Raw genomic sequence first — 11,990 nt, forward strand, 5'->3', positions numbered from 1 at the left:
CACTACTACTCCCAAGTCCCAAACCACATTGTGGTTTGGGACTGACATGGCCTGTTCTACAATACCAGGAATATCGGGGTGATTTCTGAAATTATTATGTCAATTATGACAACAGCTACATGTACGGCGGAAAAAAACAATGTGCATCACCGCGTAATTGTGTGCAGACGCCATATGCCAAACTATATACGAATGTGGCAAAGGGAACATAGAGATACAGATAAAACACTTATCACATCAGACAACAACAATACTCTGTCGTTGGAGGTTACCCTCTGTCACAGAGCAACAAGATGAGATTGAAGTAAGTATGACTTACTGCAGCAGCGCTACCGGTGCCGTCATAAGCCTGAGCCGCAAGAATAATGGATGCCAGGAGATTTAGTCCAATCACCACGCACGTACCAATGAAATCCTGTGGACAAAAGAAGAAATTACAAACCTGGGTAAAAACTGACGACAAGTGTCTTGCTAAAACTTGCAGGTCTAACCTTTAGAGGACTTACCCCTACTAGTTCTCTTTTTAAAAGGTATGGTTGCTCTTTAAAAGGTAAGGTAACTCTCCCCAAAGACGGGATATCCATTTAACGTCCTACATGTATATCCTAGGGACATCCCTAGCTGAAGCTAGGTACTCATTTTCACCTGAGCAAGGTGAGGAAAGTCGTGTAAAGTACCTTTTCCAAGGGCAGGTTTCCAACCCGGGACCTGTTGAGCCTGAGCCCAACACACTGCCAATTATGTCAAGCGATCTTACTTCAAATGTGGAAATTCTAAAAAAATTAACATATTCCTTACCTGACTACTGTACCCTAATTTTCTCAGGACCATAATCAGAAACATTATTTTTGCTAGGCCTTACCACTTTCTCCCAGCAGACTCTGCTGATCATCATGTATCCATGTGTCAGGTACCAGAGGAACGTCCACAGCTCGTACAGGAGAGACGTCATCGTCACGAACCCAAAGAAGTTGTAAGCACCGCAGGTCATGAAACACCAGCCGATCTTCGATAGCAGGAAAGCCAGGAAGCACAGGAACTGGGGAGGGAAAGGGGAGATTCTGTTTAGGGAAGCTCATCTGTGTTGGTAGTAATCATTGGTACAACGCTAAACTTTCTTCCAAGGGGGGGTACCAGGTACAAAACCGTTGGATTGGTCCAGAAGAAACGGAGCTCAAAAAAATCAGTGGACCAATTCGAAAATGAATAGACTATATCAGCAGGCGTTCAATGCACATGTTTTGGGGGTTAACCCTAGTTGACCTTTATTCGCGGGGTAACCTTTATCCGTTGTATTTAACATCAGGGTATTTCAGGATATCAAGTCGATGGACGGTGGTCTCAAAGTGCATTATATTGAAAAAAATGCAATTTGAAACTAGCGTCCATCAACGTGATATCCCTAGGTTTCCTGTTTTTAGGTACAACGGATATAGGTTACCCTATGAATAAAGGTGAACTAGGGTTACAGGTTCAAGAAGAGAAGATCAAGGTGGAGGACAGTTGATAGTCATTTTTACCATGAATCTATGGTCATACTTGGTGACAACCTGAATGTGTACTACTCACCATCTGCACTATTTTCAGCACCCCCGGCACAGACTTAACAAACTCCTTATCCACAGTGAGGGGCACCCGACTGCGTACGGTCTGTGTGGTGCTCTGCGTGGTGCCATCTGGGAACGTTGTAGTTGTGGTAGACGTCTCCCTAAAAACAAACAAATGCCGAAACATTGTATTTGATCCATAACGTATAGATTAGGAATATAATGTAATAATGATATAATTACAATATACTAAAGGGATGCTGGTTCATGATTTTCTAGGGGTGGGGCAAAACTCTCTTCCACAGCAAACTCCCTTTCAAATTCCCCCGGCATTTGAGAACTTTGGCCAACTCTGACACCAGCAAACCAGCACCCACCCCCATAAAACAAAAGATAGCCCAGCTAGATTCTGTGAAAAAGGCTAGTGCTACAGTGTATCTACATGAATTCTTAAACTTTACACTCATTTACTGAGATCCAAGCTTGAATCGGAAAGGAGAGCTCTGTCACACTTGTACACTGTTGATCAATTTTGATTTAACGTCAGGAGGAAGAGAGGCGTACGGTCCAACAAGCGATTGACGTCTACGCATCTCTCTGCCCATCCTAACTCAGTCTGTGTAATTGACTTCACAATTATGCAACCATCAGTACTTTTCTACTGAATAATGATGTCTTCTAAGACTGTCTTGCCAAAGGATAATTTAACACCTTTTTTCTGTTTATTGTGTACGTGGGAGTCTTTGAATACCCATGGGAATTATGACGGTTCACATTACATGATATGATATCAATGTTTGTTTTTTACACTGGTATATATAATGTTTGAACTACATATCAACTACTGACAAGAACAAGAAAATTAATCAAAAATGCATATTTTTTATAAAGTGATTATTTTATTTGAAAAAGCAAACATGACAAAAACATGATAGGGATTGAAAACAAAAGGAATTTCAAAGTAGTTCAGTTTAGGTATCAATGATGATCTTTATTTGAATATTCCTGCCCATATGGGCTAATTTGCTAGCTATAGTGCATGCTTTTATCTTTATTGCATGTTCAACATATCGCTTGACTGGTATTCTTATTCACATAAACATGTATGCAATAACTAAATAAGTGAAGCAAATAAATTCACAGGAGATAAACTTACTAATTTCATACTCTATATAAGCTACAAATTAATGTATGCATACTCCATATTTATCTATCTATTTATCACATATCTGTCCTTTATATTTGCAAAAAATTTATGGACACGGTCATATAAAAGTTTTCCTCTCTAGCCATTGCATTTGTGATATCCGCTTGCTACATATATATATTTTCACTTTAAAAAATCCATGAACCAACAAATTAGATTCGTGTGGCCTTCCACAGTTCAAACATTCACTGTCACTCATCCATCATCCGCCTGTACGCTGACAGCGACAGTGACAATACTGCGGTGTGCTGATTGTTCCCGTTATCAGCTCCCCGCCACACGTAGCACGCCGCCGGCGTACCGCTATTCAACGACCTCATTACAAACCCAAGGTCATTTCAACAAGCCACCGTATTGCTATGGAAATCCCGCAGGACTTGCTTAACAAACCCTGGCCACATTTTAACAATTGTGCAAGTCAGTGAGTGTAAATCTCTTCTAAAAATACCCAGAGGATTGTACGGTTAGAGATAGTTAGGAAAAGAAGCACGTCTTTTACAACCTTTATAGCTACAATAAGGCAGGTAAAAAGATGATATACAAGAAATGCATGTTACTATCTGCTTTGCTTCAGATCTGTAATAAAAAGGTATGAACATGGTTTCTGTTATTATGTGTAAATTCATTCTAAAAATACCCTGAGGATCATATGGGTAGAGATAGTTTAAAAAAGGAGCAACGTCTTTTAATTACAGCCTTGTAACTATAATATGAGAAAGGCAGAAGGTGATTTTGATACACAAAAAATGCACATCACTATCTATTTTGCTTCAGATCGGTAATAAGATGGTTGGAACATGTTTTTTTTGTTTTTCTTTGTTAACTAGAAATTAACTTGTCAGGAGTGTGTGTATCCCTCCCCTTTTCTATTTTTGGACTGGCCCGTTTTAGATACATAAGTCATAGACTAATATACAATGTATATAAATATAGCCTAGGTTCATAGTTCATGGCAATGGCTCAAATATTGTAGATGAATTAAAATTCCAAATGTCTACAAATTCTACAAATTTGAATCAAAATCTGTCATAAGATTTCTGCATATGTATTGGCAGAATAAATATCTTTGCTATTGTATATTATATTACGTGTGTATTTCACAGGGTTGCAACACCACCTTCGTAATACAGGTAGACTTATCATAGATCTAGAGGGATTGTACCTCCACCAGGCTTTTTCCTGTACAATTTTAACGTTATAGTATCTAAGTGATTTAATATGGCAAAAGGCTCCAACCATATCATAGTAGCAAAACATCACATTTGCCCTTTCTGAAAAACCATATTCCCTGGAGATCATTTAGTCAACAAGGGTCAAACATATCTATATAATTTATTCATATATTCACTGGTAGCTTTTTCTGGAGCTAGGAGAAGATCTGGCTCTAGATTCTACACTTTACTGGCCATGGAGAACCCTGGTTTAAAAGACGAAGATTTTGATGTAGTTAGACAAGATTCCACATGGGTGGGTGGTATAGTCATTCCACAGAAATCCAGGGAATCCAGTTTTGGGTGTGGACACAGGAAGTCGATTCTACTCCTTCAACATGTTGGTACTGTAAACCTTCCAATATCTGTCCTGGTGGTTTTAGTTTCACACTTTTCATGGTGACCTTTCCTATATGCAAATTCAAGGCACCACAAATATGAGCTTCCGAGGTCTTACTACTGTATTACAGTGAATATTCAACCGTGAACTTAAAATGCTGCAAACTCTGCAATTTTTTTTTAGATCAAGAATTTACAGTATACTAAAATTTACAGGACAATGTACTGTCTAAGTTATGATATGCTACAATACAGATGTGAGTACAGGAAACCTTGAATCAAGGCTTGATAAAACTAATTTACTGAACCCTTATCTAAATGGGGCAGGGCTCGAAATACTGGGTGCATGTGCACCCAGGTGCACCCAAAATTGGAGCTGTGCACCCAATTATTTTTTGTGGGTGCACAGGGTGCACCCAACTATTATCTTGGCTGATAATGTATGTAAAGATATCAAAGTATACTAGTATACATCAAATTCTTAACATCTGGGTGTTAGAAAGATAATAAAAATGTCTGTTATGATACTTGTTTAAGAATTGGTAGCATGTAACCAAGTTTTGTTATTAGATTTTTCTGACCATTCTACTTAAATTTAAGTGGTGTGCCCAAAATTGTTTTGGTGCACCCAATTTTCTAAGCTGGGTGCACCAGTGCACCCAATCCCCAAAATGAATTTCGAGCCCTGTGGGGTCATGGCCTCTTTTTTAACAGGCTATTAACGTTATATACTCATATAGACTTGGTCCTCCAGTTATGTCAATATTGTCGTCCATATTGACACATCATGTTTACCATGTAAACAATTACTCTGTAAACAATGGCTTGTTTACATGGTTAATCACTACAGGCCATAGACCATAGATAAACTACAAGATATGATCTCTTTCAATTTTATTTTGTACTTCCATTAGAAATACACAACGTTAAAAATAACCATGATAATTTTATCTTCCAGGGGATTCTGCGTGGCAAAAAAACAACTGGTATTTCTTTTCAGAAAAGATTTAAAGACAAAGTTCTCTTTAAGGGAAATTCTAAATTACGAGGTCACATAATTCACAAGGTCAGCTGACCAATAAAGGTTAATCACCCTATGATTTTGATATTCATATTAAAGAATCAGATAAAATTGAATTGTAACTTATTAATGTATTTATTACATGAATAGCTGTAAGATATTTTCCTAGTGATTTTGCCTAAAAATATCATTGAGAAAAACATTACGTATTAATAGATGTAACATGGTATCATCAATTATAGCCTAATTGACCTGTCAGTCATAATCTATATATCACATCATAGTGACAAATACACATATTATATATTTGTGTAAGATTGTGTAGAATTAAACAGAGTGCACTAATTTTCACCTACTCTCCCACTAATAATCTCTACAAATATTTGGATATCTAAAAAAAATCAAGTAATTCCTTCTGTCATTTTCATATCAAATTTCACATCTATTTTCTTGTATTCAAATTAAAATGAGGGCGTGACATTCTTTCTAGGCGTTACGACTTCCAGGTGGTAGATTTGTGTAATGTGATATCTAAAGCATAAAAATGGGAAAACTCTGAACAATACGGTTTGGATAAAACCCTACCTAGATATAGATATGATCACACCAACCATCCCCACCCCCCACCCCTAACGTAAAAGCCGGTGGGATAAAAACCACCTAAATCCAAACCAAAACAGCCAAATAAAAACAAATATCAACCCTCACCTCTCCTCCACGACCGCTGGGAACCACCACATCAATATCGGCATGTTTCTTGATGTTTTTACAGTAAGGAGAAAGCAGAGAAATGTAAGGTTTCTTGAGAAGACACGTTCTGAATACAGGAATGTCTCCGGCAGTGCGATCACGAGTGAAAGTGAAAGTGAACTTCCGGAACGGTGCATTGTGGGCATGTAATAGGAAACAGACGACGCCTCTGTATTTTTTTTTTTTCCTGTGAGTTTTTTGGCAACGCCTTTGGGAATTGTCCTACATGTTTCGCTCGATTTTGTTGCTGGTGTCCCTTGTAAATACGAATTCAAAGTGGTTAAGTAACGTAAGGACTGTTGGAAAAATAGCATCCCAGATTCCCAGACCCAATAAGCGTACTAGCCTGCATACAAGCTTATCTGACAACATCTGGTGATACTTATTAATGATACGTTAACCAGTTGATTTAATCCCGTGTGTTCTATAAGAAATACGTATAAATGTATGCATGTCATGGCACCCGATATCAGTTAAGCTGCCTGACTTTGCCATGTATTGCATTGTCTCCAATCACAATAAATAATTTTACATAAATAAATAATTGGTCAACTGTACTGGTTTTGTGTGTATCTCGGTCCGTTTTGTTTTTCGAATTTCAAAGAAGGACTTGAAACAAACTAAAGAAGAATTGCATCGAATGTGAATAAAAATACGTTTCTCTCTTCATGGGCCCCGTGTCTTCAAATCCTGGCTTGTATTTTAACAGACACTTCTACCGTACGTTGCGACACGCGCCCATGTTGCAAGGTGGCGCGCTAGCACAGTCTAACAAGACCATTGACGGAAGTGTCGCCTGTATCTTGAATTCCATTTTGATACATTGTTTGCGTTTTACATCCATTAAAATTGCTGCATCATGCTTTTAACAACGATATTGATTACGAAGTGCAGTATCAGAGACCACGGTTAGCAACAGAAAATATTGAGCCAGTGATTAATACAGAGAATACTAATAGTGCCTAGGCTATCTCTACTCGCGTATATCAAATATGTATCCAAGTATCGTGTCACCCCTATTCTTTTCATAAAGGGGTTCTCTGACGTGCAGAAGTCAAAGCCAATAAACGTATTTCATGCTCAATATCTAAGCTACAAATTGACATAAGTATTATATAGTATATTGGGAATAAACGACTTTTTCCCGTCGTGTCAGACTTAGAGTTAGACCCCGCCCATGGAATTTGAACCAGATTTGACCAAGGACTAAAGTTATGTCAACTATTGCCAAGGACGTTATTACAAGGACGTTATATGAGAGTACAATAACCACCGCACTAAGCGTACATATACCATACTCTTGGAAATGGCCTAATATATAATCGTCCTTGGTCTAACGATATCCTGTTTAAATTTGTGGTTTTCTGATATAGATTATCGGTGAAATGGAACCTTAAATTTCAAAATATATCCAAGAAGAGACACGGTCTTTGCTTCCCCTGCACATTTTGAGTGCATGTTCAGCGATCTGTAAACAAAGCGCGAACTTTCACCTGAGCTCTGTCGTTAAATCAATTATGACTTATGTAACCTCTGACTGACGGTCACATGACGTCACAGGTGTCACACGCAGCGAGAAGCTAATTATCATAAAGAACACGTGACTTTTGGAGGTGTGACGTTGAGCTGGTTCTACTACTTGTCTCTGAAGGTCTGCAAGAAAGGTACGTACGCCCGATACCTTATCTTTTGCTACTGGCTTTCCATAGAGAATGTACTGTACGATGTCACTATTCTATGTATAGAACATAAAAAGAAAAAGCTTGTCAAAACACTTTTGGCAAAAAAATTTAAAGGGTTAGTTAGCTAGAAACCGACAATATGAAAACAATGTAAACACCACTGTCGTGGCACAAGGTTGTTTTCCCGTGGGAAACAGTGATTTATAATTACGAGTGAGAAGGTTATATAACCTTCATGAGGTGAGCGAGCGTAATACCAGGTCAAAAGATTTGCTACACTCTAACTTGTGTTTCGTGCCGTTTATAGAAACGAAATTTTAGAGAGAAATGTCGGAAATATTACTAGGTAAATAAGCGCTATTTTCTTGATCTTACTGGTTACGTTTTTTTGTAATGATTTTCTTGATCTCAGATTGCATCCGCTCTATATGCATGTACTTACATAGCAAGGTTCTGGCAGCATTCACTATATATGTGTAGGCGATTTCTTGAGAAAATCTTAACTGTATTGAGCTAGATACAACCCTCTTAACGCGAGTTGAGAAGTGCACACAATCAAGCTTTACTGTCAAAATAAAGCTCATAGAATCTAATACTTATTTCTATCCAATTAAACTCATCTCCAAATTGTAAATGGAACAAAGGTCAAAAGTGTCCTTCAATATTGGGAGCTTCATATCATTGTAGGCGAGGTCAGTAGGATTATACTGAGACTTTTCTAGAGAGAATTTATCATGGTATGGCGTAGCTATGGCCGGTTATATTCTGCCTGCCCTACATGCGAGATTTGGACATTCTTGATAGCCCTCTTCAAGTCTTTTTTTTTTCTTCTTTAACATGGATCACACAGAGCATTATCAATAGCTTATTCATATTCTTAATGAAAAACCAAACTTTAATTGTAAAACAAATCGGTTCCTACGTTTTAGTAACACAAATGATTCACTTGGAAAAATATGATCCTTGTGTTGGTTGAAACTGTATATATTTCATGTATCTGTAAACTATTCTTTTGTTGCGACCTGTACTTAACCTAGTGAGTATATATGTGCAATACAGGTTTTCATCCATTCATTAAAGAATTTGTCATGTTTATTATCTTGCATTGCAGTCAAACTGAACTGAAAATGTCAGCAAGAATGACCAACCTCTATTGCACAGTTCTTCTCTGTGTTTGTTTCTTGTCTACTGTTCTTCCTCAAGGTAAGCATTTACAACAGTTTTAGACGTATTTACGGACAAGATTGTAAAATGACAGTATGTAGTTTTTGATATTGTAGCTCAGTTATTGTGAAAGTAGTCTACATTCATTTGTCCAATCAAATTTATTACCTCTGTTAGAAAGTTTTATTCGGTAGCGTTTGTGAGTGTGTGTATGTGTTGTGTGCGTGTGTGTGTTGTGTGCGTGCGTGCGTGCATGTATCTAATTTCACGCCAAGGGTAAGAAAGAGGATAATATGTAAATAGCTTAATAGATTCTACATATGATTAGATGATAACCATCCAAATCTAATTCGCATAACTAATTAGGCATCATTCGTAGCTTGGGAAAATGACAGCTCAGAGACGACGGTATTCTACCGGTTTCGACTTTAATTTGTCTTTCTCAAAAATGACAGAGATCGGACCACTCCTCCTTTTATACCTTTTCTGTGCCTTCCTGAGTTTACGATATTGACCAATCAGCGTAAAGGGTTTCGTTTTGCCCTGGATATAGCTATAGGCTAGGTTGCCCTGATCTGAAGGTCTAGTTCACTATGCACTGAGTAGTAGCTAGGTTAGGTTGCCCTGTGCGTCCTCCAGGTCAGTCTGTTTATCGCATAACTAATTCATGATTACCACACGATGCGCAGGTACAGCTGGTGGTACGATATTTGAAAAGGAGGTCGTGGATAAGCTTCTAGAAAACTACTCCACCGACGCCCGGCCCGGCAAACCGCCATTGGACATCACCACCATTTATATTGACGTAGTATTGGCCCAAATTCAGCAACTGGTAAGAACAGCTGATTTTCTACTACAGATCTTACTTCTACTATCTGCTACTACAGTACATGTACTGTTACTTCTACAAGTAGTACTACATCTGCGGCTGCTATACTTTAAATATTCTACTACTACAGATATTACTACCACTCCTTCTACATGTATGTTACTTAGTCTATTACTACAACAAGTATACGTATTACTGCATTTACTGCTGCTGCTACTACTACTACCACCACCACCACCACCACTACTACTACTACTACTATCACTGCTAAATATGCTTAGACTATTACTACATGTACAAGTAGTGCTACAACTGCTACTACTTTTACTATTAATACTAATACTACTACTACTACCACCATAACGTCTGCTACTACATGTACTATTTATTGCCACACGCATTACTGCACAAAATGCTGCTACTACTGCTGCTACTATTAGTACTGCTACTACTACTACCGCTACTACTAATAATGATAATAATCCTACTGCTACTGATTCTGTTGTTGCTGTTGCTACTACTACTACTACTACTACTACTACTACAACTCATCCACTACTACTTCCACCGCTACTACTACTTCTAAGCTGGTGTTTGTCTATCATCAAATATTGTTTATCAAACTGTTCCACCATTTTGTACCTCCTTCTGTGTGTGTTTATGTGCTTTGTTATGTTGTGCCCTTAGGCTAAACTGAATCATACCTTAAAAGTTCACACCCTTTCAATGCTAATTATGAACATAGTGGTGCATATTTCAAAATTGATGAGTGCATTTAAAAAACTATCGTCATTCCATTCTTATAAAATAGAAGCGTATTATGTATTTTTATTTGTGTGCTGGTAGATAATCTGCATTTACGATTATAGTAATCAGTGTGCATGTTGTTGTTTGTATTTATTCGTAAGTACTGTTATAATACATGTAATGTACATGTATTTTATATTTTTCCTGTTTTTATTTACCAGGATGCCGTGGAACAGGTTCTTACATCAAATCTATGGGTACGACAGGTAAATGTCAACCATAATGCTGACATAGAATCATTGTAATATTTCACCTAGTACACTGTTACTTATACTGCCGATTCTGGTCATTTGATCGGCATATTTTGGGGTTCAACATGTGTTACAACTTGGTATTTTTTCCCGATTAGCCGTATGGGCTTTGCAAATATGGGGTTCATTATACCATGAAGCTAATGGGATTTCAAAATTCTTTGCAATATACTAGTACCGATTTTTGCTACAAAGTGTATTGCAATAACCCGGTTTCTACTGTACAGTATATTGAACTTTACCCGGATTGGAAATCACATTATGTTAATCTTTATTATGATTGAAATATTTTTATTGATAAGCGGATTAATCGAATAACTACTCATTTACTCATTGATTGATTGAATTTATACATTGATTGATTGATTGATTGGTTGACTGATTTTACTCATTGATTGATTGACAGTCATGGAATGATGACCATCTCACCTGGAACCCCGAAGAGAACGGTAACGTCACTGCAGTCTACGTCAACAGCGAGAACATCTGGCGGCCAGACACCATCCTGTACAATAGGTAAGGCCACTCTGACTATATTTTATGGGTTACACCCGTGCGTGCATTGATTTTTGCCTGTTAAAAAAGCAACGTGTCATTCGGCAGAATTCCTGGTCAAGAATTTTATGCTTGTCAGAGGAGCTGCTCTCCATGGTAAGAGGGCACATGGTCAGTGCATGGTGCCATATCGAGCTTGTTTCCCTCTTTAAACAAAACTGGCGATAAAGAAACATTATTGGCAACGATTGTACCTTACAGTCTTACTGGAGTTGAATATAACTTGTCATTAGACAAACCAAGTCTAGGAAACATGCATTCTTGTTCATATGTTTCTTGTTCAAATGATAGTAGTATCATAAAGATTGAGGATGTTAGGAAAATGATGCATGTTGATGTCAAATGGCCTTCAAGCTTCATATTCAAAATCTATCGTCAACAGGATTCACGATGAGGGTTTCTCCTCGACTCCGGACACCAACGCCATCATCAAGTATAACGGTGACGTGTTCTGGCCATATCCGGTCACCGCTCGGACATCCTGCCTACTGGACATCAGTCTATTCCCCTACGACGTCCAAAGATGTCCGCTGGAGTTCGGCTCATGGACCTACAATGCTGAACAGCTCGCTTTGGTAAACGTATCGCCAGAAGGGGACACTGAAGAGTTTATAGAGAACGGGGAGT

General features: G+C 38.1%; 2 protein-coding genes across 2 annotated transcripts in view; one reads left to right on the top strand and one right to left on the bottom strand.

Annotated features, from left to right (window-relative positions):
• Positions 1-802: 802 nt before the first annotated feature.
• Positions 803-6,231, bottom strand: LOC118404280. The gene is made up of 3 exons (XM_035803346.1): positions 6,034-6,231; positions 1,570-1,708; positions 803-1,039 (listed from the first exon to the last, which is right to left on the bottom strand). Exons 1-3 carry the CDS (start codon positions 6,219-6,221, stop codon positions 803-805), a joined length of 564 nt encoding a protein of 187 aa, XP_035659239.1. The 5' UTR covers positions 6,222-6,231.
• Positions 6,232-8,890: 2,659 nt separating this feature from the next.
• LOC118404281 (neuronal acetylcholine receptor subunit alpha-9-II-like) overlaps positions 8,891-11,990 on the top strand; it is a 3,726-nt gene continuing 626 nt past the window's right edge. Inside the window, exons 1-5 of the mRNA XM_035803347.1 lie at positions 8,891-8,960; positions 9,611-9,753; positions 10,719-10,763; positions 11,215-11,324; positions 11,746-11,988. Coding sequence (XP_035659240.1) covers positions 8,897-8,960; positions 9,611-9,753; positions 10,719-10,763; positions 11,215-11,324; positions 11,746-11,988 — 605 coding nt within the window. The 5' untranslated portion in view covers positions 8,891-8,896. The remainder of the gene's footprint in view (positions 8,961-9,610; positions 9,754-10,718; positions 10,764-11,214; positions 11,325-11,745; positions 11,989-11,990) is intronic.

This window comes from Branchiostoma floridae, chromosome 17 (assembly GCF_000003815.2).
Source record: "Branchiostoma floridae strain S238N-H82 chromosome 17, Bfl_VNyyK, whole genome shotgun sequence".
NCBI lineage: Eukaryota > Metazoa > Chordata > Leptocardii > Amphioxiformes > Branchiostomatidae > Branchiostoma > Branchiostoma floridae.